Genomic DNA, 21,891 nt, shown 5'->3' with positions numbered 1-21,891 from the left:
GGCACAAAACAGGTCACAAAACCGATACCTGTTTTGTGCCTGCGGTATGTCATGAAATTTTAAAATATCTTTCTGAATCATGAAAATGCCTGATACAACGTTATTAGTTTAACGAGATTGTAGAATCTCGTACAGAAAATGTTATGACGTAGTTTCAGGCAGCGTAATGTCATCATATACAAGCGCAGATTTCAACGACTTAATACCGCTTCAGTCGCTCGAGTAGTTCATACAAAACTATGTGCAAAGACTGTTAAATCGAACATCATCGTGAGCACGCAGCAGGTGGCAGGGTGCCGCGAGTTATCGGAAATATGCGACTGGCGTACCAACACTCTGGCTCTTGTTTTATCGATATAACCCCAAGTTGACTTTTGTACGTGAATACTCAGGCATAGTTGGAGAAGAACAGTAGAACATCTGTGTTACACATTGGAAAGGTGACCATGATTGTAAATGATTGTGTGTGGCTCAGTGTGGCTCGCACAGCGATACATCTACTGCACGAACCCTAGAATGCAAGAGATATTAGTTAATAGTTACTTTTGTATTTGATACAATTTACTCAACCAAATATTAAAAACTATAATAAAAACTATAAACCTATGCCCAAAATGACTACCAGCAAAATTAAAATCGGCTATCTTAACTGCCTTTGGACTAATATCACCTCTCACGTTACCATCACTGAAACTCCAGACTGAAAGGACTTAAACTTGGGTGTCACGTGTATGTTTTACTATTTTCTTTGAACTAGACTCTAGGTCAGCGTACACACATCGCTGCGCATGTGGTTCCCTACCATATATTTACCCAAGCCACGACTCCGTAAAACGGAGCTACTCCTGTATTCTGCATTAAAATCAACTTCGCCAGACTGAAACAAGCTAAAAATAAGTGTTTATAAATATTTGACGACTACAATACAGCTGTGAATAATAGAGTTAGTATATTTTTAAAGTTTAGAAGCGGTATGTCGGCTTCCCGCCGGCGAAGTTGAATTCGCAGCAGTCCGTTATTACTTGTTGAAACTTCTCTATTTCGCAAAGCCCATTTGGAAACACTCCATTTCTGAGCATCTCAACTTCGCTTTTAGAAAATTGCCAACTTCGAGTTAAATAATTAAATAACTGAATATAAATTTGGTATTATGACAGTAATCACTATATTACCTTTGCAAACGAGTTTTTAATTGAAGGCTCAACGCAAATTTGTGGGGCTTTATAGGATCCTGTTTATTGAATGTGGTCACTGAAATAGCGTTAACGGATTTAATTACCTTTTATTGCTTTAATGAGTTAGTTGAACAGGTGTATTGTTACTGTGGTTTTTTGTTTGGTTTTGGGAGGCCGGCGAGTTGGCTGCAAAAGCGTATGTAGTCAATCATTGTGTTGCCGTTTTTTTGGATGATGGGGGCATCGTTGAGCGCGTAGTCGGCTTCTTTTTCGGTGAAACGATCCCCGAACGTCATCAAGTCGTGTCGGATCCTGGAAAAAATACAGTTCATTAGTTATAATATTTTGTTATTCTTTGTACAGAAAAGGAGATTGAGGTAGACATTGTGGCAGACAGAAGTTATTTTGCTACAAAAATGCACAAGTATAGTTTGTTGTTTACAACAAATAAAAGATTTTCTCTACCCGTTTGAGAAATATATTGTAGCAACCGCAGAAGTGACTTGTAAAGAATGTATGTCATTGTTAAATAATGTTAATCCAATGATTGTGCTCCAAGTTATGCTCGAAACAATATCAGTAATTCAAGTGCCTTGGCTTGCTCCTATAAACTGAGGATTAGCAATGAAGACATGGTTATGGGACCGTTTGGTTACTAAACTTGTAAAGGGTATATCAAGCTAAACACGAGCATCTTATGTAGTTGGAATAGGAGTGATTTTGCATTAAAAAATTGCAGACTCAATCAGCTTATGTCTAATTGTTGGGAAATATGGGAAATTCCTAGTCAGGTTTGGGACATTGCATGCTTAGTTCAACCTCTAGTCCTAAAAATATGATTCCATGTTGGACCTAGGTCATGTTATCGTTGGTCTAATTGATGATCTATGTCAGACGTCAAATGTAGACGCCGATGGTCCTTCGAGCCGGATAAAGTTATAAAGCTCATGAGATCTGACACCAGGGCTGTGACCCCAAATAAAAATAAAAAAGGAATACAAATAGAAGTTAGACTTCTGTCCATTTAAGGTATGAAGCGAAATTATGACAGTTTATTTTGATCATCTCGTTAAAAGTTTTGCTTAAATTACCATACCAAAATATTATCTCTTGTAATAACTTGGAACTTTCGCCATTATTTTCAGTTTAAATTACGCTTATGAAACAGAAACTTTTAATTTGATGGACTAATTTGCTTCTCAATTATCTGCTACCAAATTACTAGGTATCTTTGAAATTCAAGCTTCTTGTAACTGAGGAATGTTTTCAGCAGAACAATGATTATTATTTCTTTTGTGAATGAATTCAAATGGCAAAGCATAAGAAAAACCGATTTAATTTTCTCTAACAACACTGACATAGGTAGTTCCACTAAGAGTATGCGCACACCGTTGATTTTTAGTTGGCCGATAGTTGTGCCCGATTTAAATTTGTATGAAGAATCGGCCAAATCGAATCGGCGTAGTATGCGCACTCCCATACATGCCCATACTGATCAACTGCCCGACTAAACTATCGGCCGATGAAAAATCAACGGTGTGCGCCTACTCTAAACGGGTTAGGTATAACCAAAGGCAAAAACAAAGCTTAAATTAATTCGACTTCTATATTGTTTCTAATCCTTGTCTCCTTAAAAAAATCCGAGGATTATCCGGGAATATTCCCGTCGTCGACCTAAAGTTGAGAGTTTAGCATAGTCCCTACTTCGGGAGACGAATTTTGTACTTTCGACTATCTCTCTCTCTCTCTCGATCTTGGCTCAATCAAAGTGTGAGAGAGCGAGACAAATAGGTCGAGCACGTTTAACAGAATATGACCTCAGATTATTCGGGAAATTTTAATAAACCTGCCCCTGAGATTTCCATGTACGCGACCGAGTAATCCGCTTTGTGCTGTCGTTTGATTTACTTTGAGAGTAATGTGACTTATATCTTGTGTCCTAACTATTTTGAAATATATGTGGGCTACCATGAATCGTAACCTGTCGGAATAAAATCATTTTTATCATCATCATCATCATCATCATCATTTATTCTTTAATGTTCTTGACTGCCTTTAATAGACTCGAACCCCCGACCTATTGCTTGCCATGCCATTGACAAAATTATTAAAAGTAATAAGAAAATCTTTATACGAGTATTGACGGAACGACACGACCCTAGTTCAGAGCTTAAAAATTTAACTTAACGTTGCGTTTCTCAAAACAAAATTGTGTTGGTTTTTAGAGAATAGCTGTGTCATGTAATTTTTCTTGCTCCACGTTACAAATTGTGAAATGTACAACGCCAGCCTAAATCATAGCATCTCAGGTTAACTGGCGAATATATCACCCGAATAGCAGAAAAAGTAATTTAATACCGGGCTCGGCTGGCGGCCGCGCCGTGTCGGCTACAGACTTTTTAACTTGCTACTGTTATATTAACCTTGTAACATTCATCTTCAATTGTTTTATTGGATACAAAGGATAATTATTTTATACATGTAGGTAATAAACCTGGATAGTCCTTTTTATTACTGTCATCTTTTTTCTTATAAATGAAGAAATCAATCAATGAAGAGGAAACAATTGTTCACTCCATTTTCGATGTTTTTGTCTTATGCCCGTTTTCACCATTATTCCCTAATTTTTAAGTAACTCCTATGAAAACAAAATGCCTGTTATGTGTTACCATATAGGAGTACATATACCATGATGATTATTGTGTAGGTGACCATGAAGTTTAAAACAATGTACCATAGCATTATTGTCTTATTTTTGTGTCAGTGCCCTATTCAAATAGAGATTCGTACAACTGGACAAGTTCGTAATTTCATCGCTATTTATTTACAGCGTTTTAAATGACATTATTTAATAGGTAAAATAAATAAATCTGAAATATTACTAATAAACATGTCACGTCTTGTGCCGTGAATTTCAGCTACCACTAATTTAACTTAAACAATATAATTAATGTAAGTTGTGTTATAGTTATGTGTATAAGTGGATCCTAGATTAATAAATTCAAGGGTGTTCGCTTCCAGCGGCGCACTTAGGGCCCAATGTAATTAATTTACGTAATCACCAAGTAATAACCACCACAAACTGCTCGAATAGGGCAACTTATCTAATCTCCGAGGTATTGGGTGCGCCAGAAAGTTTCCCTTCAAATTATTAACAATATGTTCCACGCCGTATCTCATGTTAGTTTACGCTAAAACTTTACAACTTTTGTTATTCTGCAGAGCTGGCGAAGATATTTGATCGAACTCAAATTAGAATAGTATTCTCAGTTAATACATAGCTGGTAAGTTTGAATTAATTGGTTTTCTCGAAAATGTCTGTAGTCGGTGTATCAAACTTGAGATCAAACCTGAAATCTATTCGAATTGATATTATGACCTAAAAACTATTATGATGACCTGTCCTAAAAATGAGTCCAAAATTGTCCTTTTCCCATTGTAAAGAGCTGCCACTAGAGTGTCCTTTGAGTCAAACTCATAAGTTTTGTGCCCGAACAGATTGACAAACTTGACAAAATCTCCTCAATTCCATTGAGTCAAGCTCTAGAGTTTTATACCCGAGCAGATTGACACAACAAACGCATCGATTATGAGACAAGGAATAGTTTAATGAAAACTATAATCACCTCTCCTCAGAAATAAGTCTCGAATTTTCCTTGTTCCATTGCGAAAGTGCAGATTCCAGTGTGTCCTCCGATTCAAGCTCGAGATTTTTATATCCGAGCAGATTGACAAATGTGTCGAAACGTCCATAATTTCGTTGAGCTATATAATAAAAAGCAACAATAATCACCTCTCCTCAGAAATGAGTCCCGAATTGTCCTTGTCCCACCGCGAAAGTGCTGCCACCAGCGTGTCCTCGGAGTCAAGCTCTAGAGTTTTGTACCCGAGCAGATTGACAAACGCGTCGAAATCCAGCGGATTAGGGGCCTGGAAAAAATATCCATTTATTTTACGCACCATTTAGAAGAGTTAGAATTTATTTGCGCTCTAACAACTTTCGGGTCGGGAAAATTTTGCCAGACATAATATTTACGTTACGAGCGGCAAACTAATGGCATATTGCTTTTAAAAAGATATAGAAATGCTATTGATAATATGGAAATATCTATAAAAAACTTTTTGAAATCTAATCAAAAATTGTTCGTTTGAGTTCCATTATCAGCCGTGTACAAACTCTTGCGATTAAATTAAGTTTAAGAAGCGGAAAAGGAAAAATACAAAACTGTTTATGAAACTCGCACACCCTAAGAAAAAGTAAATTACGATAACATTGTAAGGGAATTCCGAAAAATTGTGTCTACAACATGAATTGAGTGTAAATAACTTTTCTTTAGATTATTTTACTCCGCTACATTTTTACGTCGGAAAAGTTTGCACAATCTATCTATCAGTTTGTTGAGAGACAGCTACGAGTAGTTTCAGCAAAATATTATTTTTTATACGCCTGACTTGAGAATGATCGGCTCCCCATATAAAAAGCAAAGGACCCAAAATTAAATAGAAATCTGCAAAGCCTAAATCCTCTTAGGTATGATTCATCTCAATACTAAAATATTCATGCTGAAAGTTTGTGATAAATAAAGAGAAATAAATGTTTTCAAATTTACAAGTATTATGTTGCTTTGAATAAAAAAAAAATATATTTATACGGTTTTAGGAAAGCTTAAAGTAAAATACTTGACTTGCTTTTGCTGTTTAATATCGGTTGTTTGTTTAAGTAGAATAATGCTTTATTTATTACAATAAATAAATTAACTATAAGCTTAACTTGCCGAAACAGCAGAACGATTTTATGTTCAGTGTCTGTCTAACCGACCTTCGTCCAAAAGAAGTTCGTTCCTCGATGTGACATAACATGTTTTACTCTGCCGCGATGGTCGGTCGAAATTCGGAAGAATTCCGATAAATATTCTCTGTGAAAAGTTATGTATGCGACCACGTCAAAAAGGGAAATATCTGAATTATTAAATGCTTTCATTTATGAATTTGTGAAATTCAGTCGCCTCTGTCGTTGTTATAATTAAATAGAATCAAGGCATGTTTGGGATATTAAAGTATAATAATATTGCATTGTATCCAAGCTTTAAAATTTCAATATTATCTTACGTATTTTTCTATAAAAAACGGATATAATCTTTGTCTTATTATTTTACTAGCTTTTGCTAGCTGCTTCACCCGCATGAAATTTAGTTTGTCACAGGTCGTCATAAATTATAGCTTGTATGTTATTCTGGGATAAACAATAATACTGTAAAGTTTCATCAAAATCCGTTAAGTAGGTAGTTTTTCCGTGAAAGAGAAAAAACATCAGACATCCATACAAAGTTTCACGTTTATAATATTAGTAGGATAAGTTTTTTTTTTTTTTTTATGTGGAAAACCTTGGGGGAGGCCTTTGTCCAGGAGTGGACGTCATTTGGCTGAAAACGAAACGAAACGAAACGAAGTTTTATTTTTATTCATTTTTTTATGTATTTATTTTCACCAACTTAAGTTGTCTCGAAATTTATTATAGTCGTATATAGTGACAAACAAAAAACCAATTAAATACCAAATACACGTTGTGTCTATTTAATGACGCGTATCAGCGATTCAACTTTGAGCATCGTTTCATTGAGCCTTTGCTTAACCTTAAAAAACCATCAAAACACACCACTGTCTTGTGAAAATTCCGCTTAGAATATGTCTATGTAATAATGTTTGCATTGATCGTATCTATTTCAAAGGGTACCGGGTTCGATTTCCTGTCCCGTGTCACAGTGTAGATTGACATCGCTTTGGAGATAGGATGGTAATCCGTACCTTCTATTGAAGACGGTTACGTGCTTATCTTAGATTTGGTTTCAGACAGTGCTGGCATTGTGTTTAGATCTATCATGGTTTTTGATAAGTTTTATAATTTATAAAGATTCGTTCGTCCATTGCTGGTTATAGGCCTTCCCCAAGGATTTCCACAACGATCAGTCCTACGCCGCGGCATTTAGGCACCTCCCGCAACCTTCACCAGATCGTCAGTCCACCTAGTTATAAAGAATATTACACTTAATTGATTAATAAAACAAATATGCGAATAAAAATCTTCTCATCTGGCCAGGCCACATCAAGTAGTGAAAGCTAAATGCTTCATTTGTCTCTGGTGAATTACAAAATCTGGCCAGTGTGGAAATCATTGGGGAGGCCTATTTTCAGCATTGGACAGACAGCAGTCCTTTGGCTGAAATGATGATGATGAAATTGCAACCGATCCTGCTCCTGGTCAACTAAATGACCTACCTCAGACAGCATAATCCTCACAGCCTGTTCATCCACTTTTTCCCCAAGACTCACGAGGGTGGCACGAAGGTCGCTGTGGTCGATGCAGCCGTCTCCATCCAAATCGAATAGTAGAAATGCCTGCAAACACACATTCCAAGTAAAGTCGACGGCATATCATGCTGATCACTATATCATCAATGTAGTTATTATAGCAAAAAAAAATGCTAATTTACTACCAAAATGTAAAGGATTAAGATTTTGTAACAAAATTCATATTTTATTCATTTGGTTCTAAAACAATAAGGCTGGGTTGCACCGTCTTACTTTAACTTTGACAAACGTCAAAAATCTGTCAAGCTCCATAAAAAAGTACCGGTTATTGTTATAGTGACGGTCAAAGTTAGGTGGTGAAACTGCCTAATATGCCTAAACAATCGAAATGATCAAAATGCTCAGCTAATGCTTTAACAATTAACACTTATTATTGTGATTTTTTTCGACCTAATATTTCTAAGGTGGTAAACAGTAAAATTATTATTTTGAAGGCTCCGGTCGCAAGTACTCCTTAACGTCAATAAAATCATCTAAATTTCAAGGAAATATCTCATTTTACTTTGCGTAAAATCTAATAATATCATCAAAGCGTACCTAAGGATAGAAATTATTTTGTTCTTGGAAACAAACGTAAGTGGAAACTGTAGTCCGGATATTTGTCAAAACAATCTCAAGGTCTTGTTTGTGGTTCTTTCTTTGTTTCGGATTATCATAAGTACCTAGAAGGCTTTCTATAGTGTTTCCAAAAGATTTTCTTGGCTTATTATATCTACCACGGAATAATTTTCTGACCTTTTGGATGTTTTCCGACGGAAAAGTACCTATAAACTAAGCTACATAAATAACTGACTTTTCAGCTTCAATCTACAAAAATTTCATTTCCCAATTTTCTCTAAAACAAACCGCCCACCTACGCGTACATTTTCCTTTTATGTTAAAATAGTTGGAAAATTATAAACTTACGGAAAACTGATACATATTTTAGTAACTCTGCTACAAAACAATTAATTTTCAATTCACTAAATTAAGCCTAGATAGGTACTCTTTAAACAGGCGTTTGTAAAATATTTCTCTGTTAGTGGTGTTTTTTATTTTTAATAATCACATTAAGGCCTTTTAACTTTTTCCATTAAACCTGGTATTTCAGTATTTTAATAAGTCTTAGAATTACCTAACATATCGATATGGATAACCAGTATAAACTCGTAGGTAATTAAGACTTCATCATGACTAAGGATGTGTGTATCTGGATCAAAAAATTAAGTCTTTTGAAGCATGTATCTAAATTAAGACTGAAAGTCATCATTTCTATACTAGGATCAAACCTTCAATCGCTAAAGAACAAATATTAAGTTACTTACTTGTTACTTATATGTAAGCTCACCTTCCCATGTTCTCAGTAGGTAAATAGAAGCAGGTATCGTCTGAATAGGTATTATACTATCAGAGAGTGTAAGTAACTAAGTAGGTACCTAATAGGATTACAACGGTGTGAATGTAAGTACCTTCGGGAGAGGTGATACGGAGCCGTAGTTTTTAACAGTAAGAGAGATTTATTTTTATATGTTGAGCCTCTTTTTTTATGTCTCTTTCTCTTGATGTTGATGTTGATTTGTTTCGTGATGCATTAATAGTTACCGAATCTCTTCTGTTTTATTTATGAAAATGATGACTAATACCAATGTGGTATTACAAATTAGCGACCTGCATCCGCTTGGCATGGCTTGACTGGTGCAATGCATTATGAATCTAAATCTTCCTTCCTATTTAATCACTCTATCTATTGATGAAAACCGCATTAAAATCAGTGGCTTAGTTTAAAAATAAGCATACAGACAGAGAGATTTTTGATAGTAATAACATTAATCGTCTTTGATCAACATGATTGAGGTATCTTGATTACAGAATCTTTGTAGCTTCAATTCATTTCTTTCAGCGAATACGTTTGTGGATCTAGAATATCTTTGAGAACAGAGATAATCTATTAAAATATCCCTTAAGTGCTGAGATGTTAAATACTTACTTCTTTCAGCTCAAACAGCTTCGTTTCATCCAGCTCGGCTAGAACATTTGCGGGTATATGCAGAGCTTCCCTAGCCCTGGAGGCCGATCGGGACCGGGCTGGTTGTGGGATCGCTATTTCGTCGTACCCATTCTCGGACATTATCGTACTGAAAAGGACACAAATCGGATCAAATGAGAACTCTTTTACGACGAAAATTAACACTATCCAGAAGGAAATCTAATCCATCCACGATTGGGTAAATGAATTTGACCAAATAAGAACTCTTTTACGACCAAAATTAACATTACATCCAGAAGGTATCCACTATCCATCCACGATTGGGTGAATACTTGAGAAAAAAAATTGACATAGTCATAAGCTCCATACATTTTAAGTACTACGTCAAGTTTCATCAATCTCCAGGCATTTCTTAGATAGGTAGATGAGATGGTATAATAATTAGGCGTAAGATGATATTTTTGAATATTTCAGTCGTGTCAAAGTGTCAATTTATAATATCTATTTGAAAAAAAAAAATGATTTTATTTTTAATCGGCTTCCAAATAAGAATCAAAAACAATCTGAACAGCCATAGTTTATAAAAATCCTAAGCACTCCCAGATTATAATATTTATGGACACAATTTCTTGAAAAGGAAAAATATACCAAGCTAATACCATTAACTTAAGAAGTTTGTTACTCAAAAGCCGTCCTAAAGGAAGCGGAATAAAAATATGTTCGTCGTAGCGACACTATTCCTTTAAATGGAAGTAAAAATATCCTACTAATATTATAAAAGCGAAAGTTTGGATGTCTGGATGTCTGGATGGATGTTTGTTACTCTTTCACGCAAAAACCACTGAACGGATTTTGTTGAAACTTTACAGTACTATTGTTTATAACCTCGTCGTCGTCGTTTCAGCCGAAAGACGTCCACTGCTGGACAAAGGCCTCCCCCAAGGATTTCCACAAAGACCGGTCCTGCGCCGCTTGCATCCAGGTACTTCCAGGTATTAAGGTTTATAACCTAGAATAACATAAAGGCTATAATTTATGACGATCTGTGACAAAGTATTTGGACAATGTTCGTTCACCATACATTGTTCGCCTAAGAACCAACAATTTTGACATATTACTACCCGAAAGCGAAATAATACGATTCTGTGTGTAAGAACAATGATTCCTGATGGACACTTGCCATAAAATTAATGATTAAGAATATTAAATCACAGCGATTTTATAATATGTCGTTTATGACAACATGGCGTCTAATGTATTGTGTGAATGTATGAACACCGATTCGCGAAAAATGTTTTGTATTGTAGTCACGCCGAGTCGCAGCCAAATAGTATAAAATAATAGAACAAGTTTTAGAAATACAACTCGGCATTCCACTTTTATAATATGCCCACATATTGCACGTAAATAAACAACATGAATCGTAGGTTGTTTCCACCCTTGTCATCTGACACATGAAATAAACTCCTATTGTATTATAGATATCGAAGCCGAATCGTATATAGGTAATAATAGAATGGGTTTTGGAGATCACTCGGGGTTCCACTTTTATAAAATACCTACATATTGCATAAAAATAACACGAATCATGAGTTTTCTTTTCACCATTTACATCTGACACGAGATAACAAACTCCTATCTCCATGACTACCGTCGTAGTCTATGCCAAAGACTACAATATTTTAAGCAAGAAGTTTCAAACCTTAGCCAGGCCTGGCTCACTCCGCGCGGTACATCCGATAATTACCTACAGCGAAGCGCCCCGCCGGCGGGTATTATATCAGTCGAGTGTCACGCACGCGCCCGTCAGGACGCTGGCGTGCGTTGTAGTACCTAATTCTATGATCGAAGTATTATTACAAAATGGACATAAAGAGAAAGAAATATTATTGTGCGGCGTTCGGGTGTTTAAATTCGAAAAGAAATCTACCGGATTTATCTCTTTTTTCGCTTCCCAAAGATGCTGAAAGGTATGTTGGCCATGTAGGTAATCAATCATTCTTGGATAGTATAGGAACCTAACCTACCATGACTACTGCTCAGAATGCGTTCGTTCGTTTCAGCAAATTAATGACGTCCACTGCTGGACAAAGGCCTCTCCCAAAGTTTTCCATAATGAATGCGTACTTACCTACATAAGTACCTCATTACAAATAAGTATATTATTATTTTTTTACTAGACACTACTAGACAGCAACCCTAACAGCGTAAGAAGAGTTCAGAGGCACGCGATAGAAAGAGACAAAACTTGTAGGTGAATAAAATTGTAGGTACGTAGTGCTGTGCGAGCTGAATTCCACTGTATCGCGTCGTAGCAAGACTCGCATTTATTTAACACTAGAAGTGCCGAAGATTGCTACCCCCCTAAAAGCGCCGCTGGGTCAATTTTGTCCCAGCATATATTTTGTAACATTTTTTAGTTTCAGGCATGAACCTTATGGTTAAAACTATTTGTAGTATCCTTATAAAAAGGTTTATCTATTAGTTAAATCAATATGTATTTATTTCTTTAAAAATATAAATGTATTCAACTTTAATTTTGAATTATTAAAAGTTACATATTTTTGGTTCCTTAGAAAAATAGTCACATATTACATAGTGTTATACTGTATTAAAATTATGAAATTACTATTTTAATTATTTATTACTATTTTTGAAGGAAAAATAAATATCTTACAAATAATAGTGCACATTTTGCACAAAGTTTTTTTGTATGGTTTTTATGTCTCTCTGGTGTACTATGTGTTTAGGAATTTCTATAGGTATGGTTATTTTTCTGTTATTCGTATAAATACAGTGAAGTTTTTTACCAGTTACAATGAAAAGTATGTAGGTTTAATTTAAAAAAAAAATAAGTCACTCATTTTAAAAATGTATCAAATCATGCAATGTATGAACAGGCCAATGTCTAGAAGCCACCTTCCTACTAATATTATGAACGTAAAAGTTCATAAAGATTAATGAATTGAAGGATGGATGGACTGATGAATGGATAGGAAGGATTTATGGGTGGATATATGCCTTGAACTTGAACTAAGTGAGTATGGATTCATGGTTAGATTGATGGATGTTTTTTCACTCTTTTACGCAAAAAATACTAAGCCGATCTTAATAAAACTTTGCAGTTTTATTGTTAATACTTCAGAATAACATAATATAGGCTATAATTTAGAATAATATTAAGTTATTTGGTCAAATAACAACGATACGTGTCAAGAAATTAGGTCTTTCTATGATAAACTTAATTTCTCATGGGTGAAGTCACAGGCAAAAACTAGTACAATATATTTACATTTCTGTATTGTCACGAGTCTCCTAAATGCTCCTCACCTCTCCACTCTCGTATCTCTTCGAAACAAGGACTCTTCATCGAATTATTGTTACAAATACCAGGGTGGGACAAAAATGACCCAGTGGCGCTTCTAGGTAAAACCGATTTTAAAAAAAAATCTATGAATGTTATATTATCAAAAACATTAAAAAATGATAAAATTCAATAAATCAGAAAAAGTCAAAAAGTTTCATGGACTTTCGTTGAAAAATAAAAAAGTTAGAGACGATCAAACTCGCGAGTGGGACAAAAATGGGACGGCGGCCTTTCTAGTGTTAAATCGTCTTGCGGAGTAATCCTTCTGTACCTGTACTATTACTTATTCTGTGCCTTAGCGGCTACGGTAACCCCTGGGCCACATACATCATGATAACATTCGGTCGACACCGGAACGAAGTCTTGCGATTATGCAAAAAAGCATCGTATTCTAGTGCGGCTATATCACGTTCAACCGGGGTTTTAATTATATTATATTATATTATCCGTTGACTATCCATGAGTGTAAAAACAGAATCACAGAGTGGCTTAAGACCAAAAACTATGACGATATCGAAAACTTAGTCAAACCTTATACATAGTATTCACACACATTCACACACACACACACACACACACACATACACACACGCACGCACGCACGCACGCACACACACACACACACACACACACACACACACACACACACACACACACACACACACACACACACACTGACACGCGGTACAATAGAGATTTGAATAAGTTCTACTTAAATATTGTTAACACAAGAGCGGTGTTTCCTAACACAAGCAACTGTATGCTTAAAAGGAAACTCCAAACCCTGTATGTTATTTAATGTACTTTTGTAATGAAATAAAATATTTTGTATTTTGTATTATACTAAAACGTTTGTTTTTATTTGTATAGAGAACAATAGTGTCTAGACAAACCTAAAGAGGATTTAGGACGCTATTTGGATCAAATATGTAATTGCTCAATAATGAATAATAAATAAATAAATAAATAAATTCGACTAAAGTCCTGACTAAAGACTGGAAGAAAATACGCCGCATTGTATGAGCACTTCGTGTTCGTTAAAGCGGCTTCAGATCTAGAGCCCACATAGTTTTCTTTCCAATAATATCCGCAAGTAGCGCTGCATGATCTTTACAACAAAAACGGCAATAGTTATTAAGGTGCCAAAATTATATGATTACTTTGGCACGGTATTATACACGTTCGAAGATTTGTCATTTTCATTCATTTCATCATCATCATCATCATTTCAGCCACAGGACGTCCACTACTGAACATAGGCCTCCCCCAATGACTTCCACATCGCACGGTTGGTAGCGGCCTGCATCCAGCGCCTTCCCGCTACCTTTATCAGGTCGTCGGTCCACCTTGTGGTGGGTTGACATTGCAGAATATGACTTTTGATAGGTTCATCATAGAATTCGGCGGGGATATCCTCACGGAGGAAGTTCGTAAAAGGGCGGAACAAGATCTTATAGAGGCCGAAGCTGTAACGCGCGTGCTCCTACGTGTAATCCGGCGAGTATGCAATAAATAGTAATGTCTGGTAAATAGTGGTAATACGTATCGTTCGTTTGTTCGTTTCAGCCGAAAAGACGTCCACTGCTGGACAAAGGCCTCCCCCAAGGATTTCCACGAAGACCGATCCTGCACCGCTCGCATACAGGCACCTCCCGCGACCTTCACCAGATCGTCGGTCCACCTAGTGGGAGGCCTGCCCACGCTACGTCTTTCGGCTCGTGGTCGCCACTCAAGAACTTTCCTGCCCCAGCGGCCATCAGCTCTACGAGCTATGTGCCCCGCCCCGTCTATGTCTATATGCGCTACGATTACAGGGTATCATTTTGCATAGTCGCAAGACTTCACTCCGCTGCTGTCAAATCAATGTCGCATAATGTTATCGCAATGTGTGTGGCCCTTGGCCAAATCACAGAAGCCTATGCGAAGAAAGAGCACTTGAATGACAATGAAAATCAGGGTTACCATTTTATAAGATCTCCTCACTATTGAGGGTAACAAAGTAACATTAATAATCTAGCCATTAATTACATTTATTACCTATACGAGAAAGTAAAGCAACATGCGGTTTTATTTTAATTTGTAAAATATTTGTAACAGTTTGTTCCAAGTTTAGTTTTACAACAGTATTGCTGTTTCAGCTGTCACTGTGAAGCTTTGGGAAAATAAATAAATAGAAAAAATATTAACATAAATATTTATTTCAGTTTTTATGTTCAATATCATAATATGCCAATTTAAGTTACACTGTGTGACAGTCTTTGACACTAAACAAACTCTTCAGCTTAATAATACCTACCTACAGGGCGTTTTTATAGTTACTCTTGCTGATGAAACAAGAAGGGTTGATTCTACTACTGAAATACAACTACTTTTCTTACAGGACCAATATCAAATTCTCAAAAAAATTCACATCCTCGTGATGGTGATAATTTCTATGGAGAGGTTTTTTTTTATATTCGGTCTCTTGGGATAAGTTATTCCATTTGAGCAGTAGAATTAATCCTTTTTATTTGATCACATATAAAAATAACACAAGTGTTTAGGAAAACTTCTTCTTTGGTATGGTATCACTACGGAGTTATAATGTCGGCAACTCTGTACCACTGACTTGTAACTTTCAAACAGTATGAATAATAAGGGCACCACATTGGTTTTCTTTCTGAAAAAAGGCTTTCACTTTTAGTACTAACCCTTTAGCACTATTTCATTGAAATAAAAATACAATAAACGCACAGAAGACTGAAATTGAGTCAACTGACGTGACATTTATAATTTGTTGACATTATGACAGTTTGACAAGACTAGGGATTGAAAAAGTTTTAATTGAAAAAGTAAAATGACAATTTATTAAAACGATTCACAAGGATATAATCGATTAAAAATATTTATAAAATGTTCTGATACTTGCCTGTAGCGATTATCCAATCCTGGTTTCTACTGAAAAACTACCTCGTGGCAAGATTTTAATAAAATAATAAAATCTTTATCTTCTCTTTCACAATCTATAAAAGTTCATTTGGTCTATTATTATACATGTGCTATGAATGAGGGTTTTCGCGATTGAAAAATCCGCGAGATGGCAATACGTAGACGCGAGGTCCAAATGCTGCATGATTGGTGGATATCTGTCAATGTCATGTCAAAAATAACCAATCATGCAGCATTTGGACCTCACGTCTACGTATTGCCATCTGGCGGATTTTTCAATCGCGAAAACCCTCATTGGCATAGATTATGAGAGACTGGCAACTATACTAGGTTGATATATGTTTCTCACACTTCAACTGGCATTGGATTCAACATCGGATTCTGACACTTTTACAGTTATGATACCATGAATATCAGTTTATGGTCCTAATTATTTTTATTTTATGTACGACCTTCGACCAGTTGGACACTTTAGATAGCTTCTTGTAATAGTGTCAATATCTTTTTAGCTTTTAACGCAAATCTAGTCTTCAAAGCAGTTTAATCGATTTATTTTATTTTCAAAATCGATATTTTATTGTCTATGATGGCCGCAGGAACATCACTATACATGGACTCCCAGCAATAAAGTACGGTAATGCCTCGTACAGATTTTATCGGCAAAAATTATGGAACTTGATAGGTTTTAGACCATGCCACGCACCAAAACGTCCGGAAGTTGTAATAGTATTATAGAATAAACGTTGAAAGACTTATTTATTTAATTTTTCAATGCTTAAGTGTCCATTAGAATGAAAGGGTGCTTAATGTATTAAAAAAAATAGAAAATAATTATGATGGGTTAATGTTTTTGGGCGGTTTTTTAGGCGGTTTCTGACAATGTCCTTTCACGCGGGTGAAGCCCCGGGCAAAAGCTAGTTGAATATAATGCAATATACTTTTACTACGTAGCAAAACCTTGACCTACGAGTATGTACCTACTCGTACTATGAAACTTGAAAGAAAATGACATAGTAAAATGTTAAGACTTATTTTTTCATCATGGATATGGGAAAGAGTCGTTGACTATCCATAAAACTGCTATGAACGAAGTTACTTTAACATACAACTCCTTGAATTTTTTATTTCACTACGTACTTACATATAAATGTGTACGGAATAAGCCAAGAAAGCTAAAATAGAAGGAATCACGAATTAACGTACATAATATGTTCAATTATAATTAAATGTGGTAGTTAACCTTGATTTTTAAATTTAAGTCTACATGAGCAACCAGGGCAATGAACAATCTGGTGTACTCGTTATAATAAAAGTTCAAAATAATGTTTTTCATTTAAAAAAATATAGTATAAGTATGTTACGTAGGTACTGACTTACGGATTGTGGTTAGCCTATCCATTGAAAATCTTTTAGTCAAATCATTATTTAAGCAACTATCGTACTTCTCTTTAGGTGAAAACTTAATTAATTACTGTACCTAAGTGTATTAATTAAATCTCCCGAACTTAATTAAATCAACTCAAGTGTTCAACTTTACCAAAGAACCTGCGTAATTTCGCCACGCAAAAGCACTTGTTTTTTATTCCCAGTGGCAGAAGCGGGTAATGTGCGGGACTCCGGGATGACCGGGATAGGTCGGGAGCAACACTTTGCAGATTTGATTTATAGAAATATCTAAAGCTGTAACGGTGCACACTTTTTAAAATGTAGGTTATTTACAGATATTTACAGTAATTTGATTTAGTATGCACTGAGAGGGTCGCCCTCTTCAAAATTCAAAATTGGAAGTTTCGCCAAAGTAATTCTTTAATTTTCAACTTTTATTGAAAACTTATTTATATTGTAGTCTGTAGACAAAACCCAGGCTGTTTCATGTTCTGAATTATATTTGCATCTTTTTGTACATTCATGAGAAGTAAATAAATAATGTAAATGCGTTGAAAGAAAAGTTACCGAAAACATGAATTTAGTGGGTTAATATGACTATAACAACTATTGTACTTACTCTCCAGAAGCGACCGATTGCAGGAGGTTTTCCTTGAATTTCTTTATTTCATCTTTTCCTGAATCCATCTCGGGCTTGCTTCGTCGCCTCTCCCCTTTCGTTTTGTTCTGTTAAAATATTGGCATTCAAGTAATTGCTTACAACATCGCAATAACAAAATAACAGTGTACTAATAAACCGGAGCAAACAGGTATTTTATATTAAAAACGGGATCACTCTCGGAATGAGCCCTTAGAGTTTAATTGTCGACAAATTTTATTGGGCCCTTTCCTTCCCTTTGAAGATGCCCTTTGAACGAATATTCCCAACATAAAACACGAACATCAGAAAACACTCAAAGATGTATCGTAACGAGATACCCGACACTTACCTTCTGTTTCTCGCCATTATTATTTTCTTCTTCCATGTTTCGGGGGTTCCTATTTCTCTAACACACCTAAGTCTCCTTTACAGCACTTTCACATATGCGTGGTTTCCCACGACTGAGCGTTGCTGGCACTTAATATACGACATTTTAAATATGTTTGCGTTGGAAATGATGTTGCATTTGCTGAGATAATTATTTATTTCGCTCCGGTGCACGCAGATTTCGAGATTAGTTGGGATGTTTGCGTAGACTAATTAATCTGTGGGCAGAGAGAGACTGGTCTAAGATTTTCAGGTCAACGAATTGTTTGGGCCCCGTTCAGATTTTCCACTTGCCTGCAAGCGAAAGGGCCGCGATGGCCGCCGTCTGTTTGTCAGAAATTATGTGTTTTGCGCTTAATGAGTTGGATTGTTTCTGAATTTGGGAACGCCATTTGGTGGAACTCCGAAGGCTCCGCTGTTTGAGATGTAATTGCAAATATCTGGAATGAGACCGGGATGAACTTTTGTTATGGTTGGGATGAATTGTCATTTGTGTTGAGGGAATAGAATGTCTCTACGAAAATATGACATAACTTGTTTTTGATTCTTATTACTACGAAACAACACTTGAAAACTTAATCTCAGGCACAGATTGAGGTTTTGATTGACTGAAATTCAATATTTAGACCAATAATAAGCTAGAAAATACGAGCGAGATCTCAAGCCCTAAACACAAATTAAAAGTAAAGAAACGATAAAAAATTCTTCATTCCCTGACTTCCCGCACACATAATCACATTCAATTTGATTCCTCGCAAACGCAATCCCAAATAAACCTAGTCTTAAACCGCATTAATTCGAAAGTGCTAAGTGAAATTAGATTTCGCGCGTTTCAATAAATTAACCGGTAATGAACCGACGCAACGCTGGCTAAATTTACTAGCTAGTGCAGTCGGAGTTGAAGAATTTACGGTTTTCAGCTGAACGGTGCTTGGAAAGCAAACAACACAATTAGGTATTTAATTCTCTAGCTTACCTTTATCGTCTTTTCGAGTTGAGGATCGTTCTCATAAACGTTTAACTAGGTGTTGTATAATTGAATTTTACTGAACTTCAAAAATTGTATCACTTTTGTTCAGTGTTTGTTTTTATGGTTAGTAGAGTCACTTTGTAACGTCATATTGTTATCTAGATTGATATTCATGGCCTAAAACTTCTATGAAATATCATGAACTAAGTCTGCACTAAATAATCATTTAGGTCTAAGTCTGATGAATACTTTATAAACAAATTTATTTCACCGTAAGTTCCCGTCTTGACGTCTATGACGCAAGCGGCAGGAGTTAGTAACACTAATTGGGTAATTATACAAAATTATTATGTCGTTTCATTAATATGCGTACATTTCGCAAATCGTGTATCTCCCCAGGACTAAAATATTAGGATGAGTCACATTCATGATCCATTTGCCTAAGACTTTGTTGATTCAAAACTTTCAAAAGCTTACTACAAAGTTTATAATATTACTGTATTTTTCTTTCTGAAAGAGAAAAAAAGGTCCGATACATTTCGATCTGTGGAAATCTTACCGGGAAATCAATCAGTGGAAAAGTGAAGAATGTAGAGCGATAGACGTTCAAAAGTTCTTCATTATTTTACACTTAATATTATTCAACCTAATACTCCATACACAATTGAAACAATGAAAGCAGCGAACAGTATTTTAATTCAACTCATAATCCTTCCATTATCATTTTTATATCATTCAGCTCATTTCTTACTTACAAAAGCTGTTCAAATACTGCGACTGTTGCGCTGAACAGGCAAAATCTTATGAGCTCTTAGCATAATTGACAATGGCTTTATGTATCGCACTATCGAACTCAGAATTTTACATTAAATATTCAACGTCTCTACAAAAGCACGGGCGGTATCGCGCTCTATGCAAAAGATGGGCTTAGACCGGGCGCTGTGGAAACCAATGTGAAATCATTGAGTTTGGGAAAATGCATTTAATATTTTAGTAGGTTATTGGTACGAGTATAATGGTAGTTAAAACTTTTCTGGTGTGCTTTAAATGCCTGATGAAAAATGTAGAAAGATTCTTTTAATATGAAATTATTTTTTTAATGTACGATGTTTGTTGCTGAATTGGGTAGTAGAACTCAGATATTTATCTAGTCGCCATAGTATTATGTTCCGCTTTTCTGGTACTATAATAGTAGTATTTTTAATAGTTGGGACAGTTCAAAATCGACAAAAGATACAGACTGTCCCTAAAAATAGATCGGGTCATATTTTGAAGATTTAAGCGAGCAGCTTTTGTGCTACGACGTTTTAACATTGAATTTATTGGAATACAAATCTTTAAAAAAATATTCAGTATCTTTAGTGTCTAGTCTAGTCTTAGTGTATTTGTATTATTATAGTTGCTAAATGAACTTCAATCGATAAATTAGGAATAAAACCAAAAGTCTTTTAGTAGTGTTTCTAGAACTACCCATTTTGACAATGGTTTTCATTTAATTATATTATGAGCATAGCTATCACAGTTACGATATTACCTCCTAACGGCGCCTGAACATCAAGTTACAATATTCTCTTAATCGAAACTATATTCGAACATTGTCGCCATGTCATTTGGCGTAATTGCACAAGTAACAACCACTCCGACCTTCCGTTTTGCGTACAGCACTACCGTTGTTAACTGGCCAATTAAAGTAGACCCGCGACATCTGTACTCAATGTCTTTTTATCGCCATAATTTCCCACGACCCCATCGGGCGGGAGGTCTCCCTAAACTGGCGGACTATTCCGTTTCGGGACGAAAACGTTTCCCTACTCATTATCGTTAACAAAAGGGTTCGACTCGATTTACATTTCGTCGTAGTGTTCGTTACTATTGTGTCGACGTTTAGCCTGCCGCTCCCGATTTTCCTGTTTACGTATATTAATTAATCAAGTATTCATTACGTCTGAAGTCTGCTATTCAGAGGTTGGCCGTATCCAATAACCCTGAGTCAAATAACGGAACGTGCCGGAGCGTACGGTACGAAATTTATATTAGACATCGACATCGCTTGGAAAAGACAAACATTCCGTCTTTATGAAGCAGACACGGCATGTAATATCGAGATTTGTATTGAAGAAGAAGGATTAAGCAGTTATAATTATGCAAATGGCGTTTGGGGACGTTTGAGGGGATCGCACGTCATTGCTACCCATTCGTATTCGGGAAAACGGCATGATTTTATGATTTCCATTCGTCATATCGAATTCTTAAGCCGACGCCCAACCAGAATACCTAGAAAATTACACGAATGTAGGTAGTCTGGCGTTCAAAGGCAAATAGTTAATTTCGAAATTGGAACCACAATGATCTGTCAGCATTATCATTGCATTGAGCGTTATCGTCAGACGATTATGATTGCAATTTGAAGTGAACTATCATTATGGTACGTTTCTATACGTAGCGAGAAGACTGTCAAATTGCATGGAAAAATAAGCGCGCTGCGATCACTACTCACGATTTTAGTAAAATACCATTTTAACACCAAAGTCTTATAATCTCTTTTAATAAAAAACAAAATGGTGTTTGCTTCTTATTATAGCAGTTGTAATTATACCAACCTCAATACCTGGTTCTATGAAATTTAATACCCCCGACGATTATTAAGTTTCTGAGGACATTCTGATAAAATATTTTCGTGATATCACAAATTCCAAATATCTT

General features: G+C 35.8%; 1 protein-coding gene across 1 annotated transcript; it reads right to left on the bottom strand.

Moving 5' to 3' along the window:
- Positions 1-1,262: 1,262 nt before the first annotated feature.
- LOC135076492 (uncharacterized) lies at positions 1,263-18,403 on the bottom strand. The gene is made up of 6 exons (XM_063970949.1): positions 18,181-18,403; positions 17,811-17,917; positions 9,511-9,658; positions 7,452-7,571; positions 4,969-5,105; positions 1,263-1,487 (listed from the first exon to the last, which is right to left on the bottom strand). Exons 1-6 carry the CDS (start codon positions 18,214-18,216, stop codon positions 1,319-1,321), a joined length of 717 nt encoding a protein of 238 aa, XP_063827019.1. The 5' UTR covers positions 18,217-18,403; the 3' UTR covers positions 1,263-1,318.
- Positions 18,404-21,891: the final 3,488 nt, after the last annotated feature.

Source organism: Ostrinia nubilalis, chromosome 12 (assembly GCF_963855985.1).
Source record: "Ostrinia nubilalis chromosome 12, ilOstNubi1.1, whole genome shotgun sequence".
Lineage (NCBI taxonomy): Eukaryota > Metazoa > Arthropoda > Insecta > Lepidoptera > Crambidae > Ostrinia > Ostrinia nubilalis.
Note: the sequence above shows the minus strand (reverse complement) of the source record. Positions and strands in the feature narration are given on the sequence as shown.